This window comes from Dasypus novemcinctus, chromosome 10 (assembly GCF_030445035.2).
Source record: "Dasypus novemcinctus isolate mDasNov1 chromosome 10, mDasNov1.1.hap2, whole genome shotgun sequence".
In the NCBI taxonomy this organism is placed as follows: Eukaryota; Metazoa; Chordata; class Mammalia; order Cingulata; family Dasypodidae; genus Dasypus; species Dasypus novemcinctus.
The window spans coordinates 107313857-107335852 of record NC_080682.1 but is presented as its reverse complement, the minus strand read 5'-3'; the positions used below and the strand labels follow the sequence as shown (position 1 = coordinate 107335852).

The following is a 21996-nucleotide window of genomic DNA, read 5'->3' as shown; positions in this document are numbered from 1 at the left end:
TATTTCATTTTCCTTCTAATTGAATTTGGCAATATATTAGGCTTCATTTTTGAAGAAGTTTTGGATCACAGAGGGGTTCATCTATGGCAGGGAAGGAGCACTGGTGTGAGGTGTCATTGATGGGTGACACATGGATGGGAGGGAGTTCTCCAGGGCATGCATACATAAGGTATATAGATGTGTTTGGAAGTTCATTGGGTATTGTCATAGTGGATAGAGTTACACATGACAATTGAGGGAGTGCTGAGTTCCCATCCTGGGGAGCTCTGTCACATTCCCCAATGGAACAACAACAATCCCCCAAGTACAAGGACAAAGACCAGTGAAGAAGGATGGTCCACTGATGGGCCCCTAATACTGACACTTATGAGTTTGTGCACTTGAAATTTCAACTAGGCCTAGAGCTGCAGGGTGCCTAAGTGTTACCTCCTGAGAGCCTCCATGTTGCTCAAATGTGGCCACTCTCTAAGCCAAAATGAGCATGTAAATGCATTACCTTCCCCCCACTGTGAGATATGTGTCCTGGGGATGAGCCTCCTTGGCACCGAGGGATTATTACCATCACCAGCTGATAATGCAACTAGAAAATGACCTTGAATAAAAGGGGGAAATGGTAAAGACAATTAGTTTATAGGGCTAAGAGACTTCAAAATGAGTCAGAAGGTCATCAGAGGGGCTGTGCTTTTGTGCGTCTCAGCAGTATCTCAGAGACAGCCAAAGTAGATACAACCAGGTACTGGTGCTCCTGAGGGCTATGACGACATACAGGTTCTACAGCCATGGCAGAAGGCTCTGGAGTTCACTTCCTTGCCAGTGGGCCCTACTTTGGAATTTGTGCTCCTGATTGTGATGGAATTGGACTCACATGTAACCTCTCTACACACGCCTCTTCTGTCACCTTTACTGAACCTGTGAATGGCACTGAGCTTTGTGTATGCTCAGGAGACTTGAGTTTCTGGACTGTTCATGTGCCAGCTGGGACCTGAGCCTCAGCAAAGTTGCAAAACCTACTCTCTGGTTCATTGGACATACCCAAGTCAACTGATGGAGAGGTAAAAATGGTCAACCACCTCACCAGGGAACCAAGAGTTTGTACACCTGAAAGCAGGATAATCACATCCACCAGCCATGTGGGATCTAAGCTCCCTCTCGATTTAGATGTAGAGAGAACATTGCCATCCCAGGGTCCACAAAATAGAGGAAAATAATATGGATTGGAGTGGACTTGCTGGTATTCTACTATAGAACTGTTTTGACTCTAGCAAGGAAAGAAATTGTATCATTGATGTGGAGACCATGGGAGTTGCTGAGGGCAGAGAGAGGGAGGAAGAGGTGTGATATGGGGCATTTTGGGGACTTGGAGTTTTCCTGAACAATATTCTAGGGACAGATGCAGGATATTGTTTATCCTGCCATAACCCATTAGACAGACTGGGGAAGAGTGTGAACTACAGTGTAAACTATGGTCCATGTGGTGTGGCAGTGCTCCAGGGTGTATTCACCAAATGCAGTGAATGTGCCTCACTGATGAAAGGGTATGTTGATATGGGAGCATGGGGGGATGGGGTGGGATGGGAATGGGGTATATGGGAACCTCTTATGTTTTTTAAAGTAACTTTTTGTGTGAACTATTTATGCTTTTAAAAAAGACAGTAAAAACGATTATGTTAAAAAAAAAAAAGCAGTTCTCAATGCAGATCTAATTGTTTCACAGCATGAGGTTTTGAACTCCAAGTGGGGGGAGGGAAATACCCATTTGGGGGAGCAGCCAGAATTGGGGAATGAGTTAACAGGTCAAATGAAAATCACGTCTTTGTAAAGCAGAGATCATAGCAGCAATAGGAGGTTTGTCAACTTTATTGCTCTTTTCAAATAACCCGTTTTTTCTTTTATTTTCTCTCATGCTTTTTTGTTCTCAACTTTATTGATTTCTACTCTTATCTTTACTATTTTCTTCCTTCTGCTCCCTTTGGATTTACTTTGATTTTTTTTTTTAATCCTGGACATAGGAGCTTAGATTATTGATGTGAGATTTTTCCTCTTTTCTAATGTAAACACTTTGTACTATACCTTTCCCTCTCAGCACTGTTTTAGCTGAAACAGTGAAATGAAAAATGTTGTATTTTCATTTATTGCTATGTATTTTTAAAATTTCCCTTGAGATTTCCTCAGTGGTTCATGGATTATTTAAAAGTGTGTTGTTCAGTTTCCAAGTATTTGGAGATTTCCCTATCTTTCTGTTATTGATTTGGAGTTTTATTCATTTTGGTATAATTTCAATTCTTTTACATTTTTTTGAGGTTTGTTTTTTTGATATGGTCTATATTGGCATATGTTTCATGGATGATTGAAAAGTGTGTGTATTTTGTTCCATTTGTTCTAATGTCTATTAAATCTTGTTGGTAGTACTGAGTTCTTCTGTATCCTCACTGATATTCTTTGTAGTTATATTGACCGAGGAAAAAGGCACAGTGAAGTGTCCAATTACAAGCACAGACTTATCTATTTTCCCTTTCAGTTTTATAAATATTTGCTTTACACATTTCGCAGTTCTTTTGTTTAGATGCATACATAGTTGGATTGCTAAGTCTACTTGGTGGATTGATCCTTTTATCATTACTTAGTGTTCCTCTCTGCCTCTGATCAATCTCATTACACTGATGTCTACTTTATCTGATATTACTATACTCACTTCTGATTTCTTTTGCTTAATGTTTGCATGATATATCTTTTTCCATCCTTTAACTTTCAACCTGCTTGTATTGTTATTTTTTAGGGAGTTTCTTGTAGACAGTAAATAACTTGGTCATGTGTTTTAATCCACTCTGCTAATCTATGTCTTTTAATTGTTTTTTTATGCTATTTACATTTGATGTAATTATTGATATGATAGTTTGTTTCTGTTTGTTCTCTGCTTTACATTTCCCTGTTTTCTTTTTGTTGCCTTCCTGTGGGTTGCTTGAACATTTTTTTTATAATCCCATTTTGATTATTATAGTGTTTTTGAGTGTATAGATTTGTATAGTTTTTTTTAGTGGTTGCTCTAGGCATTCCATCATATGTATACAACTTATCACAGTTTATTGATATCAACATTTTACCAATTTGAGTGAAGTTTAGATAACTTACCTCCTTTTACTTTCTTTAACTCTCCCTCCTTTATAATATAATTGTCTTAAATACTTCCTCTAGATACAGTTAGAACCATATGAGACATTGTTCTATTGCTTGTTTCTATCATCAAACATAGTTTTTAAAACTATAGAGGAAAATAAAAACATAGTTAACAACATTTTTGTGCTTCCTGTTGTTTTACTTCCTTCGTGATGTGCCAAAATTCCTTCTTTTATTATTTCATTTTTGTTTAGAGAACTTCCTTTACTCATTCTTTTAGGGAAGATCTGCGGGCAACAGATTCTTTTTGTTTTCCATCAACCAAAAACGTCTTCATTTCTCCTACTTTTCTGAAGGATATTTTTGCTGGATATAGATGATGATTGACAGTTCTTTTCTTTCAGCTCTTGAAAAATGTTGTGCAATTTCCTTCTAGACCTCATGGTTTCTTATGAGAAAGCTGCTATCATTTAAATTCTTTCCCCCCTGTAGCAGGGGTTCTTACCCTTTTTTGTTCCATGGACACTTTGCCAGTCAGGTGTAAACCACAGACCTCTTACTAAGTCCACACTATACTGTGTATTATTTGATAAATATATCACATCTGCACCAACATGTTCCCACAAGAATAATGTTTTTTTTAAAAATTTCAATCTAAGCTCCAGGACCCCTTGTTAAGAACCCCTACCATCTAAGTAAGGTATTTTTTCTCTCACTGCTTTCAAGATTTCTTCTTTGTATATAGTTTTTAGAAGTTTGACAAGGATGTATCTTGGCATAGATTTCTTTGGGTTTCTCCCATTTAGGAGTAGCTTCTTGAATCTGTATGTTTGTGTTCTTCGCCTAGTTTGGGAATTTTTCAGCCATTATTTCTTTGAGTAATTTTTCATCTTGCTCTCTTTCTCTTCTGCTCTGGAGACAGGAATATTAGATATTTTGTTATATTCCCACAATTTCCTGAAGCTCTCTTCATATTTTTCAATATATTTTCTCTGTTCTTAAAATTGTATAATTTCTACTGTTCTATCTTCAAATTCACTGATTTTTTTCCCTCTGTCTCCTCCATTGATCTGCTGAGCCTATCCACTGAATTTTTATTTCATTAATTTATTTTTTAGTTCTAAAATTTCCATTTGGTTTTTCTTTGTATCTTCTTCTTATTTCCCAAGGATACCTATTTTTCATTCATTTCAAGAATGTATGCAATTATTGTTGAAACATTTTTATCATAGCTCATTTAAAATCTTTGTCAGATAATTGCTGGTGTCTATGATATTTTTTTTATTTGAAGTTGATATTTCCCTGCTTTTTGGTATGATGAGGGGTTTTCATTTTAATCTGGACATTTTGGATATTATGTTATGAGAATTGATCTCATTTAAAACTTCTCTTTCAGGTGGTTTTCTCCTGATATTGCTCCACTGAGGTAGAAGACATAATGCTTAATTACTATCAGGTGGGAGTAGAATTCCAGGTTCCCCAGGTGGCCTCTGTTGACATCCAGAGAGACAAGAGATTGTTGTTAATGTTGAGTGGCTGTCGGAGTTCCAGCTCCCCACAAGTCATCTCCTGATACTGCACTGGCTGGGATGGATAGGAGTGCACCCATCACTGCTCCCCGTGAAGCCACCATCCCACTCAGCCTTCGACACTGTGGTGGGAGGTTGGGAAGGTGTATTGAGGCACCTGTTTTCAGCCTGGTGAGGATAGAAATGTAGGCTCACCACTTGGCCTTTGCTGTTGAGCATGTGGGTGGGAGCACAGTTTTTGTAGGGTGTTTGGCTGGAAAGTAGAGGTTATTGTCTCAAAGCTTTCTGTCTTGCTAGGCTGTCCCTGTTATGGTCCTTTGACTAGAGAGAGCAGCCTACTATTGTGGTGTTTTTTGTCTGCACCTTTTGGCATTTCTGGGTTGCCATATTCAGCTCCAAATCTTGGATATATGAGGTAAAAAAAAAATTAAGGGAACTCACCACTGTGTTTTTCCTTGGATCTAGCGGTCCTTAAACATTCTGCCTTCTTTTTTTTCATACCTTTCAGAGTCTTCTTATGTTTGTTTATAAATAAATTTCAGGGGTTTTAGTTGTACTTACCAGGAGGAATACATCTTCCCAGAAGTGGAAGTCTATATTTTAATTTTATCTTTTCTGATTTTAAATTTTTTTCCAAGTTCCTCACTGAGTAGAAAGTAAAAAAACTAAAATTTCAAAAAGTTTACAGAAATAACGAGCAAAAACAAGAATCAGATTGATATCAGACAATAACAGGATCGATGGATGCAAGAAGACACAGGAATAATATTTTTAAAATATTGAAGAAAAATTACTTTGACCTAGATTTTTATATATAAATGGTCATCATCTTCACTGGTAAAATGGATAAATTATTGTATATTCACACACTGTATACTATACATTATAAAACTGCATTCAAAAACATGGGTGATTATTACTATAATAATATTGAGCAAAAAAAGCCAAATACAAAAGGGTAACACATACTCTATGTAGAACTTACTCTTGGTACCCCATCTCTCTATAATGAACGTTGTCTGTTAACACAAATATGTAATTCTCCTAACAACTACCCTAGAACAATGGGAGTCCCCTCACTGCAAAAATGCCTGGGAACTTACACTCTTTCCCTGGGGATTGCCCACAACTGATGACTAACTGGTAAGGGGATTCAAAAGATCAGCTCCATTGCTGCAAATAGGGCAATTATATGGCACCTCTCACCTGTGGTAAAGGCTTAATTCTACCTGAAACCCATCTTTGCCTAACTTCTACTCTATCCTGCTTCACTCATTCTGTGTCTAAATAGAATCCTGGTGATATTGTGTCCAAAATAATGGACCTCATGGGGTAAGTGATATACAAGAGGGTAGATGGTGGTAGACCCAGTTCATGGCCCACTCTAGCGGCTAAGTGTTGGTTGCTAACAGCTCACATATATACATCCTAAGATACAGGAATACAGGCCTTTACCCTTGTTACTTTCCTTTTCCAGGGAGAGGGAACAAGAGTTGCTTTATAAGTAGGGGAGCAAACTTACTGTTGACACACCCAGAAGTCTACGCTGAGGTGCAGCTGTTGACACCAGTAAAGTCAGCGTTCAGCATCTAGAGCCCTTCATCGCCTCCTGCAGGACGGGGACACCAGCTGTAACCTGTGGCATTGAATATGCAGGTAACTTATCACCTGGCTACTTCCAGGTAACACAGACAAAGGTCCTGGGGAAATTTTCAAATATGTTTTACATGAAGCACCCTACGTTTCTTATATTGTTCAAGTGTCTCGAAAACTCTGAGCTAGGTAATATTGTTATCCCACATTTCACTGAAGAGGCTACTCAGACTCAAAGAAGTTATGAAATTTATTTAAGGTGACACAATTAATATGTATTAGAACTGATATTCAAACCCAGGACTTTCCAAATGGAGACCCTAGGCCCTTAACCCCTGAAGAATACTGCAGAGCACCAGCCTGGGAGAGAACCCCTGGTCTGAATTGCAGCTCGGCCACTAAACTTCTGTCCGAGCACTGGCGAGTCCTTTCTCCTCTAGACCTTAGCTGCATGCTCTCCTAGCTGTTGTGAAGACAGATGCAGTAACGTCCAATAAGCCCCGCCCCATTGGATGTAAACTTCTGGAGCCCATGAGGGCTGTTAACGACACTGGTGTCATTATAGGAAATCCCGGCGGCAAGTCCTCTCTCCACACTTTCTCTAGAGGAGCCTAGGGGGTAGGCGGATGGGGAACAGTACCCCAAGGGAGCACCATCTTGAGGGAGAGTGTCCTAGCAGCCCTGGCTGAAGGGCGTTCAGGGTTTAAGGGACCAAAGCTTGGCACCTGACTGGCTTTGCCCACCAGGGCTCTGTGTGGAGATGCAAAGGGGATGCTGGGAGACATCGGGGTGGACAGGGCTTGGCAGGTGAGTGGGCTGGGGGGTGAAAAATTCCCAGAAATCAAAAGAGGTTGGAGGACAGGGAGGAGGGGGCATGTAAGTCTGGACCAGATATCCAGGAAAACAAATTGGGTTTGCACCCAAGGCTGGTGCCCAGGACCCAGGCTGGCTGTGCACACGTGGGCTTTGAGACCTTGTACCACACAGGCTGGCAGGCTGGCCAAGAAGGTGCAGTCACAGGCGGGATCAGATGGTCTTGGGCAAGAGTTTCCCACCGAAAAGCGAGACTGATGACAGCCGTGGCTATTTGGAAACACTGAGCTCTACCCGTTCCGGGCTCGTGGGTCAGCACCGCTTACGCATTCTTCCTTAAAGACTCAGGATCACCCTATGAGATCACAGGTGGGGGCGTGATAGACCAGAGGGGAAAGTGACTGGCCCAACGTCACACCCCTGGTGGGACTGGAATCCAGGACGTTCTGGCTCCTGAGTACACATGTTTAACCACAGTAAGGACAGGATGAAGGTGAAGAGCGCATCCTCTCCCTTAAGTGCACGGGCGTGACATGCCCATCTCTGAACCCCCCATTCTACCAAACAAGAGGGGACACTCCTACAGTTGCCCTTTGAACACCTCAGAGAGCTTTTCCTGCAAATTCCTCACTACTCAGGTAAGAAAACCAAGGCTCGAGGCCCAAAGTCACAGAGCAAGCAAGTGCAAAGCTGGTCCAGAAACCAGGACTCTTTTTTTTTTTTAACCTTATTTTTATTTTTTTAAAAGATACTTAGATTATATAAATGTTACACAAAAAATGCAGGAGATTCCCACATGCCCCCCCCCGCTTTCCCACTTTAACAGCCTCCTCCACTAGTGTGCTACGTGTGTTACAGCTGATGAACACACATTGTGCATTGCCGCTAAGTGTGGGTTTTAGTTGACGCTATAGTTTAAACTCTCTCCCACAGTTTTGTTAAGTTACGACATGTACAATAGCCTGTATGAGCTGGACGCTGACTCCCAGGCCGGGCTCAGGCCCCTGCCGCAGGCTGACTCCAGAAGTCACCTCTCCTCTCACCCTGGCCGGCCACGGGGCCTGCGACAGGGGCCTTTCCTTCTCTGTCCTCCGTTTCTTCATTTTGGAGCCACATAACCCCTCTCTGGCAGGTCGCCTGGGGGGCTGAGGTGATGTGTGTAAAGGTGAGTGACAGGCTGGACACTCAGGTTGCTGGCTTTGCTGTCCTCTCCCTCCCAACCAGCACAGAAACTGGCCCGGGTGCTGACAGGGGCTCTGCTGGGCCAGCTCTGTGTCCCGAGAAACAGCGCCCTTCTGTCCCCAAGCGCAGGGCTGCACTCCTCGGATGTGACATGCAATTATACATAAAACAGGAACACCAACCTGTAAAATAAATGTAAGAACGTCCAGCAAAGCTCTATTTCTTGCCATCGACTACTCAAAATCTGATTGGAAACATCAGCCTCTAAATTCTCTCAGAAGCTGTTTTGCTGCCCCTGCTTTGCTGGTGACCCCAGCGCGTGCATTGTCTGCCTGTTGGATAGTCCAGCATTGCTGGGCAGTGAAAGTCCACGAGCCACCTCTCCACCTGGGCCTCAGCATCTGTAGCTCCATCTGCAAGAGTGTGACGCAGGAGGGAAGGGGAGGGGCAGTTGGACTTGAAGGCCCCTAAGGGCCCCTCTGGCCTTAACTCCTGAGGTTCTGCCCTCACCTTCCCCCAACCCAGCCCACGACTGCCTGTCTGAGGGTAGCCCTTGCCAGGACAGTGCAGCGCACCTCCCAGCGGTTGTGAGAAACACCTGGCTTCTCAGGGAACAGCTCCGGTCAACTAGGGCTACCCCTGTAAAATGGAGATGGTATCACTACTGCCCTGCCAGATCCCTTCAGGGCACAGCTACACACTTCCTCCCTGTCGTAGACTTCGCCTGTGTGAGCATTACTTCACAAACTTCTTCTCCCTTTCTATTTTGTGTAGTGATACCATTGGTTTGGGTGGTGCAGGTCTGACAGGGGAAGAGGGTTGGGGAGGGTGGGTTTGATGTCCATGGAAATAGGGGGATGTCAGACTGAAATTGAAATACTAAAAATGTTTTCTGCAGTTCGGACATTCTGTAATTCTAGGATTCCAAAGCCTTTTTGTTTGGTTGTTTTGTTTTTATTTTAGAAGAGAAAAAAAAAAGTACAGTTCTAAGAAATGAAAGGGTAACTCCTCCTAGAATCACTGGGGTTAAAAACATCAGTAAAGTGTAAATGTGAATCTGCCTCGGTGCTTAGTGCTTTCCTCACTTCCAGCGACCATCCCAGAATTGACCCATGTGCACATTTCGTGAACCAAGTCAAGCTTTCAGGACAGCGTCTGACATGGGGCTCTTTTGTCCTTGGGTAGCTACAGCCCTCAGTTCTTTGCGTGCTTTCTAGCGACCACGGCTCTCACAGCAGCTCCTGGAGGCTTCTTTAGGTTGGTATTCCAGGACCCCGCAGGAGAGTGGGCTGGAAATGCCTCCGTGGGGGCCCCTGTGGGCTGCAGCAGTCAGGAGGAAAGATCAGTGGGCGACTGGGACGTGCCCTGGAGTCTCTGCTTCTCCACAACGGTGGGAAGATCTGCCTTCTGCTTAGGCTCAGTCAGGAAGTGAGTCTCCCACAAAAGGCATTTGCCTCTCCCACCACTGAGGCAGAGTACAGAGAACTCAGCACAGACAGAAGCCAGCAGAGAGGCACTGCACTCAGAAAGTGAGAGGAGCCATTCCCCGGGTCATGAGTGGACGGGGCAAGGCAGCATGTCACAGAAAACCTCGGAAAATTAGCCCTTCCTAGGGATGTGCTGATAAAGGTGTCATCTGGTAGAACTTTAAGCAAGTGCAGTAGAAAATACAGGAACTGAGGGATATAAGAGAGCTGATGCCCCAAAGACTGTGGGACTGTGGCAGCCTGTGGCAGGAGCTCTTCCAATGCATTGGCACTGTCGTAACTAAATAACTAGCGTGTGATTGGCTTTCTAGTGTGTGATTCTTCTGGTATTTAAGCCCCATGAAGGTAGGGACTCGAGCATCTCATTTATTAGTTGGAAGTGATCTGGGTTGTGTTAATTGTACAGTAAGCTGCACAGAATTCTCATCCCAAACTCCTGGTTGCTCCAGTGTCCAGATGCTCTGGCTGCCTGTCCCCCTGGCATCCAGCCTGCACCACCATGAAGGCCACAGCCTGTAATGGATCATCAGAAGGCTCTTCACCCGTCTTCTACCTGGTGGGCATCCCCTCTCTACAGCAGTTCCTCTTCCTCCCAGTCTTCTTCATCTTTCTGCTCTTCTACCTCCTCATCCTTCTGGGTAACACCTTGATTCTTATGGCAGTGGTGGCCGAGCCCAACCTTCACAAGCCCATGTACTTTTTCCTGATCAACCTCTCAGCCCTGGACATCCTTTTCACTACATCCACTGTCCCCAAGATGCTGTCCCTACTCCTGCTCAGGGACCACTTCCTCAGCTTCCCTGCCTGCTTCCTGCAGATGTACCTCTTTCACAGCTTCTCCTGCTCGGAAGCCTTCATCCTGGTGGTCATGGCCTACGACCGCTATGTGGCTATCTGCCACCCACTGCACTACTCTGTCCACATGACCCCTCAGACCAATGCTGCGTTGGCAGCCAGCGCCTGGCTCACCGCCCTCCTCCTGCCCATCCCAGCAGTGCTGCAGACCTCTCAGATGGCATTTGGTCCTGTAGCCCAGGTCTACCATTGCTTCTGCGACCACCTGGCTGTGGTCCAAGCCTCCTGCTCTGACACCACCCCCCAGACCTTCCTGGGCTTCTGCATTGCCATGGTGGTGTCCTTCCTGCCCCTTCTCCTTGTGCTCCTCTCCTATGCCCACATCCTGGCCTCGGTGCTTCGCATCAGCTCCCAAGAAGGCCGCTCAAAAGCTTTCTCCACCTGCAGCTCCCACCTGCTGGTGGTCGGCACCTACTACTCATCCATTGCCATAGCCTATGTGGCCTACAGGGCTGACATGCCCCTCGACTTCCACATCATGGGCAATGTGGCACATGCTATTCTCACACCTGTTCTCAACCCCCTTATTTACACCTTGAGGAACAAGGATGTCAAAGCAGCCATCACCAAAATGGCATGTCCCCAGGACCCAGCACTTTTCCCTTGATCCTTAGGTGGAATTAAGATATCTCCCAGCACACCAGTATTGAAGAACAGAGAAGCCCATCGAAAAAAGTTCTTTAAAGAAATCATGACTTACAGCAGAGCCAAAAACATACCATTGGTACTTCTGTTTCCATTAATGATAGGCTATGTTATTGAATCCATCCTTCTGTGGAAAGAACTTTGAGAATGTCAGATAAAATATGAAAAGTACCTTCTCAAAAGTATCAAAGAGATTTTTCAATATACTAAGATTAAAATGGTGATAAAGGTGAAAAGCCAGAGATGTAAGCTATTAAGTCATAGATAGACATGTAGACCCATGGAACAGAATAGGGAGCCCAGAAACGGAACCATAAATACGTGGGCAACAGATAGAAGAAAGAAATAATGCTGCAGATCAGTGTGGAAATGGACTTATAATAAATGGTCTTGGGACTATTGTGTTTCCGTATGCCAAAAACTGAATTCTTTTGCTCAAGTAAAACACAAAAATCAATCTCATTGAATACCTAAATATGAAGGACAAAACTATAAATTTATAGAGGAAACTATTGCTATGATGTCGGTATGGTGAAATGCTTCTTAAACAAAATTTTAAAGCTCAGTCTAAGCCTAAAGGAATAAATGGATAAATTAGACTACTTTAAAGTGTAGAATTTCTGTTCATCAAAGGACATCAAAAAGAGAGTGGAAGGACAAGCTACAGAATGGGAGAAGATATTCGAAATGCATCTAACTAACTGCAGGATTCATAGAATATAGAGAGAATTACTTCAAATCAATAATATAAAGATAGTGAAATGAACAAAAGAGAGGATAAACAAATGTCCAATAAATATATGAAAAATTGCTCAATCTTTTTATTTAATAGGAGAAATGCACATTACAACCATAAATACCCCTAGAAACCAACCAGACTGGCTAAAATGAAAAGCCTGGCAACAATAGGTGAGTGAGGATTTGGGTCAATGGAAGCTCTCACACATTGACAGTGGAATTCCTTTTTTTTCAGAAGGTACCGGAGATTGAATCTGGACCCTTGTACATGTGAAGCATGTGCTCAACCACTGAGCTATACCCACTCTGCTCACACACTGACAATGGGAACACAAATTGGTACAACCACTTTGGAAAACAACTTGTCAGTATCTTATAATGTTGAGGATACATATACTCTATGACTCAGCATAGTAGCATTTCTCTAAATTGTGAAATGTTCATAAAATAGAATACTATACACCAATAAAAAAGAAGGAACCACATACATATGCAACAAGATGGAATAATATCACATAATGTTGAGCAAATGCATCAAGACTCAAAAAATTATAGTATGATTATAGTTATATAAAATTTTTAAACAGTCAAAAACTATATATATTTTTTTATCTGCTGCCATACAGATGTCATAAACTATGAAGAAAAGAGAAGTCATATGGGGCAGTTTCAGATTATTTATGAATCCCAAAAGGAGAAAAATTATGTTTGCAAACTAGTCTGTAAGTCAGTAAGGCATAACTCAGGTTAAGTCCCTGCTCCCTTGGTGGGCTGATGTAAGTGGACACTCACTGAAGAAGACACATGGGAAGAGAGAAAGTTCCATAGATGCCAGAGGAGAGAACTTTGTCACGTGACAGAAAGGACAAGGCTCAAAGAGCTACAGGCCTGGGGACAGATGGGACATTTGCTGATAGCCTATAGACAAGGCAGAGATCAGCAACCATCTTGCTTCAACACATGGTGTGTTAGTCAGCCAAAGGGGTGCTGACGCAAAATACCAGAAATCGGTTGGTTTTTATGAAGGGTATTTATTTGGGGTAGGGCCTTACAGATACCAGGCCATAAAGCACAAGTTACTTCCCTCACCAAAGTCTATTTTCACGTATTGGAGCAAGATGGCTGCCGATGTCTGCGAGAGTTTAGGCTTCCTGGGTTCCTTCCTCCAGGGTCTTGCTTCTTTCTATGTTCAGGGTTCTTTTCTTCCCAGGGCTAGCTTCTATCTGGGCTCAGGGTTCCTCTCTTCCTGGGGCTTGCTTCTCTTTCCTCTGTGAGCTTACTTCCTGGGGTTCCTGCTTAAGGCCTCAACATCAAACTCCAACATCAAAAACCCTTGCATCGAAAGCTCCCACTCTGTCCTTTGCCATGCCTTTTATCTGTGAATCCCCACCCATCAAGGGGTGGGGACTCAACACCCTAATGACATGACCTAATCAAAGCCCTAATCAGACCTCCTTCATGCTCAGTAATAGACCAGATTACAAACATAATCCAGTATCTATTTTTGGAATTCATGACTCTATCAAACTGCTACATGTGGCAACTGACTTTGGTGAGAAAGCAACCTTGCATTGGACTCTTTATGACCTTGTAACTATAACCTTTACCCCGAATAAATATTCTTTATAAAAGTCAACAGATTTCTGGTACTTTGCATCAGGGCCTCTTTGGCAGACTAACACATCATATTTATTATAATGTTCAGAATCATGGTCATTTCTATAGGATAGGGTAAGGGTTGTAATCAGGGAGGGCCACCCAAGGTCTTATGGGATGTTATCAATGTTTCATTTCTCTCCTAAGTAATGATGACATGGGATTTGCTTTAAAATTAAGCTATATATGTAGGATTTATATAAGTTTTGTTCTGTATGAATATTATGTTTCATAATAACACATTTGTGGTGTTTTCTAGCTGTATAAACTCCATACAAATATGTTCTTAAACTTAGTCTATTCCTGTGGGTATGAACACAATGTAAGTAGGATCTATTTTTAAATAAAATTTTATTGAAGTATATCATTCATACATGAACACACATAAACAATAAGTGTAAGTAAAATTTGATAATTTACAAAACAAGCATGCATATCATCATATAAAGTTCCCATACATCTCCCCACCACCACCACCTTAAATTGTTGTGAAACATTTGTTACAAACTATGAAATAACATCATCAAAATATTTCTACTATCTTTAGCCCATATCTTCCATTTGATGTATTTTTCCCTAACCCATGCAGTTACTAACTCCCTGTATTAGTATTATATCTTTGTTATCATTCAGGAGAAAACATTCTCATATTTGTCCTGTTAACCATGGTCCATATTTGACCACTGGGTTCTCTGTGTTATTCGGCCCCATGGTTTGTACAATCCACTCAATGTGTACACTCAATGGCTCTCAATTTCATCACATAGTTGTACTGTCATCATCTCAGTCAATTTTTGAATGTTTTCACACCTCCAAAAGGAAAAATTCCATACCTACCTGTTGTTGTCCCTTAGAATTGATATAATATCTTCTTGCCATTGCTGCAAAATATTAAGTATTAATATTTATTAATATTAGTTAACTATTATCCATAAGTTATATTAGTCACAATTTTCCTGTATAACACCATTTAATAAGCACTTTATAAAAGACAAGCATTATTGTATTTATATTATTAGCCACAATCTTCATCCACCATCAAAATCCCTATGTTATACATTCCCTAGATTCCTTTCAATTGACATTGACATCTACAGACTACCCTTTTCAGTCACAATAACATTTACAAATCAGTAGTGTTAGTTATATTCACCAATATAAGTAAGGCTTTTTGATGAGGTTACTTCAGTTAAGGTGTGGCTCAACTCAATCAGTAAGGATCTTAATCCCGTTACTGAAGTCCTTTATAAGCAGAATGAAATTCAGACAGAGAGAGAAAGTCTCAGGAGGCAAGAAGCTGAAAGTCAACAGAACCAGGAAGAGAAGGGAGAGGCCAGGAGAGGCTGCCATGTGCATTGTCATGTGACAGAGGAGCCCAGGACCAAGGATCACTGGCAGCCAGTCCTAGAATGCCAGTCTTTGGGAAGAAAGCATTGCCTTTATGTATTTGTCAGCTAAAGGGATGCTGATGCAAAATACCAGGAATCAGTTGGTTTTTATAAAGGGTATTTTTTTCGGGGTAGAAGCTTACAGTTAGTTACCAGGCCATAAAGCATAAGTTACTTCCCTCACCAGTCTATTGCCACATGTTGGAGCAAGATAGCTGCCCATGTCTGCCAGGGTTCAGGCTTCCTGGTTCCTCTCTTCCTGGGGTTTGTTTCTCTCCAGACTCAGCTACCCTGCTCTTTCCACAAGGCCAGCTGTAGACTATCAGGACACCAACTCTGTCTCTCTCCTTGGGGCTCAATTCTCTCTGAGCTCAACTGCTCTGCTCCTCTGTATTCTTACTTCCTGGGCTCCAGCTCAAAACCCCAACATCTTTGTGGTGTGGTTCTCTGTGAGTGTCTGCCCACCAAGGGGGTGGGGATGCAATGTCCTACTGATGTGGCCCAATCAAACCCTTAATCATTATTTAATCAAATAAATGTGAAACCTCTCAATCCAACACAATCTAATATGCCTGGAGGGACAGACGAGTTTACAAACATAATCCAATATCTATTTTTGGAATTTATAAACAATATCAAACTGCCACACTTTCATAACACCTTAATTTGAACTTTTTGCTTGTCTCAAAACCATGAGCTAATAAATTCCTGTTAAGACAGTCCATTGCATGGTATTTGCTTGAGCAGCCAAGGAAACTAAAACAACATTTTGCAAGGGATTATCCCGTTGGACAGAAGCTGCAACAGTAGTTCTTGATGGTTGGTCCAAGTCTTCCCACAGGGGCAATGGAGTGATGGTGGTCTTCACATTTACAGTGAACATGAAGCTGGAGAGACTTTACTGAGCACTTGGGAGGGAGGGGCTGGACCACACAGTAGAAGCTGGAGACACAGACACAGGTTGGGACAGTTGTTGCCCTCAATATGTTCTCAGTCTAGTGAGGGAAACAGGCATGTGCAGAAATAACACAGTGTGGTAGGTGGTGTTTCAAGGGGAAATACAGGGGATTTGGGAGCATGCTGCATGATATTCAACACAAAGTAAAAAAAAAAACATTTTTTTTAAGTTTCCAGTAAATAATTTTAAACTATGGCAATTGCTACTGCTTGTTTGTGAGTCCTCATGCAGTCAATTATATGGCAGATGGCGGCTGATCAAATAGAAGAAGTTCTGAGAAGCTTCCATCAGAGAGTAAGAGGCTTTATCCTAGTGCTTTAGCTTGGACACTTCCCTCCAATCAAGAAGTGGAATTTACACTCAGTTAAAACTGAAGGAATTTAATAGTTGGTCCCCTTCAGGAAACACATAAGTCAAAAAGGAGCCAGATGAGAGCAGGGGTTGGCAAAAATGCAGTGCCCTCCAAAAAGGCAAAAGGGAAATTATTCTCAGAAAAGAAAATGGAGCTGGCACTGACATTTTTGTGACACACATTAAAGGGAAGAGAGTCTTCCTTAGCAAAGTGTGGTAAAGGGGAAGCACTTAAATGGAACTTTGAGCAAGGGCATTAGGAGAGAGTGAGGATTTCAGTAAACAGTAATGGTGTCTTCATACATGGTTTTTAAATTCACAATTACAATAATTTTAAGTCAAAATTATAACGCAAGCCACTTTTAGTGAGGTCTAGCTTTGGTACCTGTCCCTGCTCCACCTGTTGCATCCCCTTTAAGGAAATCATTTTTATTCATTTTATTTATATTTATATTTATATTCTTTCTTAGAAAAATGGTAGCATCCTATACCCATCGTTTTCCTTCTTGATGTTTTTATTTAATCAGCTGTTTATTAAGATAAACATTTTTTATGATGGAAAAATAGTATATTTGTACACTGATGGGAATGATCCAGCAGAGACCAAAAATTTGATGATTGAGGAGAGAGAGAATTGCTGGAGTGTCTGGCTTTAGGATAAAGCATTGGTAGTTCATCTGTGGTAGCATTGGTAAGGCAGAGTAGGTGGATGTAGGGTGGGTTTCTGTGCAAGTTCTCTCCTGAATTTCTGGAGTGATAATAGCAAAGAAATATTGGTGGATTGAAGAGAGAGGAGAATGTGTGAAAAAGTCATCTAGAACAGAAGAAGGAAGGAGAGAACAGACCAGGGACATATAGGAAGACAGCCTGGCAGCAGGAAGGGCCCACTCAAGGTTAGATTTGCTGTCTGACGAGACTCTCCTACCTTAAAATCAGATAAGTCCAGAGATCTAGGGAGGATGGCAGACTCAGGACTCAGTCATTTCACCAAAACAACTATTACACAGGCAGGAACTGTCTGAACAACTACTTTGAAGCTCTGGAGCCAGAAGAACACTGTACATCATCTAATGAAGAGGCTGATAAATTACAGTAAAAAACAGTAAATTTCTCTCTCCAGGAGGAGGCTACCAGTGCCCAGCATCCACTCTTGTGGTAGGCTGCAGCAGAGTCCAGTCACTGGTTAGCTCATTGGTGACAAAAAGGGACATAAAAATCATCTTCACAAGCAGGGGTGGGCACAGCCATTCACAGATCATGGCTTTTGAATCGCAAATTCAGGTCACTTAGGGACCAACTCTGAGGGCAGCAACTGTTTCAAACTGTCCTGGACAAAGGCAGCCAGAATTTCAGTCCACCAAGACAAAGGTGGACTCATGGAGATTTAAAGATGCAGTGCTTCCTCAGAGGAACAGTTAGTTGAAGGGCTGTATTTGCTGGGCAGGGATGGAGAGCACAGCTTTGAGGGAGTGTCTGAAAAGCTCTTGGTGCCATCCCTGATCCCCTCCCCAGAGCTTTTTGGAGCCAGGCTGCACCCCCTTGGTGGGTCCCTGGCACTGTTTTGGCTGGGGAGGACTGACTTGGGAAAGTCCTCTCCAGGATGCCCCTCCTCCCAGAACTTTCCCTCCAGGCAAAAGTATCTTGAGACTATAAAAGTAATATAAGAAACTATAGAGGCAAAGAGTCTGGGACAAAGGCCTGCCAGCTTCAAACACTTGGTAGAGGGAGGTCTGTCTCCTGGGACACAGAGGGGCAACCAAACTTCTGTAAACAGGGGGACTCCAAAACAACTAACAAGCAAAATTCCAGGATAAAACAGAAGCCCAAATAGACAAGGAAAATCCTGCATACTGCATTAGCCTTGGGCAGAACTTACTGATATGTGGGTTGAAGCTCAGAAAATTTTTATCTTATCACCAGTTGGTTACAAAAGCAAGTAACAGATATTTCTGAGAATAAATCCCAGCATTAACATTTTAAAATATTAAAATGTACAGTGCACAACAAAAGAGTTCAATACCAACCAAGAAAATATGAAATAAAGGCCCATCCAAAGGATGAGGATAAAAAAACAGAAAACACCAATGAAAAATCTGGGAATGTGTACATATCAGAAAAAGTCTTTTTTAAAATGATCTTTAAAATGGTCAAGGGGAATGGATGTGGCTCAAGTGGTTCAGTGCCTCTTTCCACATGGAAGGTCATGGGTTCAGTTTCTGGTGCCTCCTAAAAACAAAACAAAACAAAAAAACACACAAGCAAACAAAAAACCAACTCAGGTGAGCTGATGTGGCTCAGTGGCTGAATGCCAGCTTCCCATTTACAAGGTCCTGGATTCAATCCCTGGTCCCGGTACCTCAGAAAAAAAAATGTTCAAACCTGGGAGTGGCCTTAGTTCAAGTGGTTGAGCACCCGTTTCCCATGTACAAGGTCCAGGTTTTGATCCCCAGTACCTCCTAAAAACAAATAAAACACACAAATTTTAAAAAACCAACTCTCACTGGGAAGCAGGTGTAGCTCAGTGGTTGAGCATGTGCTTCTCATCTATGAGGTCCCAGGTTCAGCCTCTGGTAGCTCCTTAAAAAAAAAAAAAAAAGAAGCTCAAGAATGTGGTATAGCATAACCAAATTAAATATTTTTACTCATTTTAATTATACTATTTCTATTTTCCCATGTTTTTTGGCTTTGAATGTACTATTTGGTCTTAATCATTTTTCATACAGAAATAGGGATGAGTAATTTTGAGTTTGAATTATTTCTCAGATAGCAAATTGCTTCACTGGGTAAAAGCTTTGACATTTTATACTTAATTCATAAAGAGGGTCAATTTGACACAAAGAAATACTATCACAAGATAATACCATCTTCAGTTTGAAAATATCTGCAAGTCCTGTAGACCCTATAGAAAGAAATCTCTACTTTCTGGCATATTCCCTTGCTTTTTTATGACCACATGTTTTCTGTACCAATCACCTGAGAAGGAAGTGAGTTTCTCTCTTGATTGTTTTAGAGTTTTGTTTGTCAATATAGCATTCCTTTTGGGATCTCAAGATATAAGGAACAACAAATGTTATTAATGCTGTTGGCTAATTTGAACTCCACATCAGGTTTAAGAAGTGGGCTAAAAATATTTGAAAAGGTCATCAAATTTGAAATTATATGAATTCATATACAGGCAATATTGAAAGCATTAGTCTATCCAAATAAAACAGACTAAATTATGGCACCAGAAAAATTATGATATTGTTTTTTAAGAGTAGGATGTACACATTTCAGTATAATAAATGTTTTCTGATGGTTTAAAAAAAAAAAAGAAAAAAAGCTCAAGGAGATGAAAGAAAATACAGAGAAAGAACTAAAGGATAAAATTAAAATAATGAATGAATAATAGTAAGCCTAAGTAAAGAGCTAGAAATTTTGAAGAGGAACCAAACAGAGCTAATGGAGATGAAGATTCCAAAACTGAAATAAAGAATGACCACAAGGGTTTCAAGAACATATTGGAGATGGTGGAAGAAAGAATCAGTAAACTTGAAGATACAGATCTCCCCCTCCAAGAGTGTTGGGGTGATTCCCACACCTTACCCAATCTTTGGGTTAGAGTCTTAACACCCCTAGGACAGTGATGTGAAGACAACATTCCCCCTAACCTTTGGCATACAGGTTCAACCCTCTCAGAGCAATGAGTTGACCACCTGGCCTTCCCTAGCCTTTGGGGGACAGGCCCACCCCTCTCAGACCTGTGGGGTGCTGACCTTAACCACCCCAATCCTTGAGGAATATGCTCTACCCTCACTCTCTCTGTACCAAGGGGTGGCAAAACTTTCCTGGAACATTGGGCAGGAATATCCGTCCTCTTCAACTGCTGGAGCAAACTCACCCTCTCTGTACACATGGGTGGGGTTCCTCTCTTGGCCCAAGGTGGTATCTTAATCCCAGATCTCAGCTTCCCTGGTTTTTCTCTTAAAACTGTTTCTCCTTCAATCTCTCCTTTCCATGTCCCTTTTATTCCAGGCACACAGTGATTTTGATCATACAACTCTCTCAAAAAGCTTGTTGGTTTAGCATGCAAGAAGCAGGGGTCCAAGCCATCAGACAGCAAGTCTTTCCACAAGTCATTCCTAGATAACTTCATTTTCAATCCTTATGTACAAGTTCCAAGTTTAAGTTAAGTCCTCCAGTGGGGCACTTTCATTTGGGAGCTTGATTTCCAGAGGCTTTGAATTTCCAGAATCAGTTTCTATTTTCTTTGTGCCCAACAGTTCAGGCCTCAGCATATCTTTCTCATCTAACATTTTGCTATAAACTGAAAGCAGAATCCAAGCCACATTCTCTGGGTTTACTTTGGAAATTTCTTCAGCCAAATGCTCCAGGCTCACCATTTTCAAATTCTGCCTTCTCTGCAACTTTAAAAGAGGGATTGCCTTTCCTCCAGTTTCCAATAATAGTTTCATCATTTACTTCTAAGGCATCATAAAAAGTCTCTTTAGTATCCATAATGCTGTCAACAATCTCTTCAAAGCATTTCAGTCTTTTCTTCCAAACATCTCAAATTCCTCCAAAAAATACCCCTTATTCATTTATAAAACCATTCCAGCATTTCGGTAATTGCAAAAGTGCTTCCCTACTCCTTTGCACCAAATTCTGTATTACTCAGCCAAAGGGGTGCTGATGCAAAATATCAGATATTGGTTGGTTTTTATAAAGCCTATTTATTTTGGGTAGGCGCTTACAGATACCAGGCCATAAGCATAAATTACTTCCCTCACCAAAATCTATTTTCATGTGTTGGAGCAAGATGGCTGCCGACACCTGCGAGGGTTCAGGCTTCCTGGGTTCCTCCCTTCCAGAGTCTTGCTTCTCTCTGGGTTCATAAGATTCCTCTTGTCCCAAGGTTGTTTCTTCCTAGGCTCAGGGTTCCTCTCTTCCTGGGGCTTGCTTCTGTTCCTCTGTGAACTTACTTCTCACAGCTTCTGCATAAGGCTTCAGAATCAAACGCCAACATCAAAAACCCTCAGCATCAAAAAACTTCAACTTGGATGGCAGACTTGGCCCAGTGGTTACGGCGTCCGTCTACCACATGGGAGGTCTGCAGTTCAAACCCGGGGCCTCCTTGACCTGTGTGCAGCTGGCCCATGCGCAGTGCTGATTCACGCAAGGAGTGCCCTGCCACACAAGGGTGTCCCCCACGTAGGGGAACCCCACGAGCAAGGAGTGCGCCCTGTAAGGACAGCTGCCCAGCACGAAAGAAATTGCAGCCTGTCTAGGAATGGCGCCGCACACGCGGAGAGCTGATGCAGCAAGATGACGCAACAAAAAGAAACACAGATTCCTGTGATGCTGACAACAACAGAAGCGGACAAAGAAGATGCAGCAAATAGACATAGAGAACAAACAACTGGGGTGGCGGGGAGAGGGGAGAGAAATAAATATATAAATAAATCTTTTTTTAAAAAAAAGCTTCAACTCTGTCCTTTGCCATGCCTTTTATCTGTGAGTCCCCACCGACCAAGGGGTGGGGACTCAACACCGTAATGATGTGACTCAATCAAAGCCCTAATCATAACTTAATCATGCCCAGGTACAGACCAGATTACAAACATAATCCAGTATCTATTTTTGGAACTCATAATTATATCCAACTGCTACATATATCATGCAAGCAGTGAACAAAACAGAGCTGGGGT

At 42.1% G+C, this 21996-nt stretch overlaps 1 protein-coding gene across 1 annotated transcript; it reads left to right on the top strand.

Moving 5' to 3' along the window:
- The first annotated feature begins 10217 nt into the window (after positions 1–10217).
- On the top strand, positions 10218–11180 carry LOC101446134 (olfactory receptor 2AT4-like). Its single transcript, XM_004482667.1, has one exon. It carries the CDS (start codon positions 10218–10220, stop codon positions 11178–11180), a length of 963 nt encoding a protein of 320 aa, XP_004482724.1.
- Positions 11181–21996: the final 10816 nt, after the last annotated feature.

Coding starts and splice junctions, on each gene's coding strand:
- LOC101446134 (XM_004482667.1), top strand. CDS start 10,218: ATGAAGGCCACAGCCTGTAATGGATCATCAGAAGGCTCTTCACCCGTC.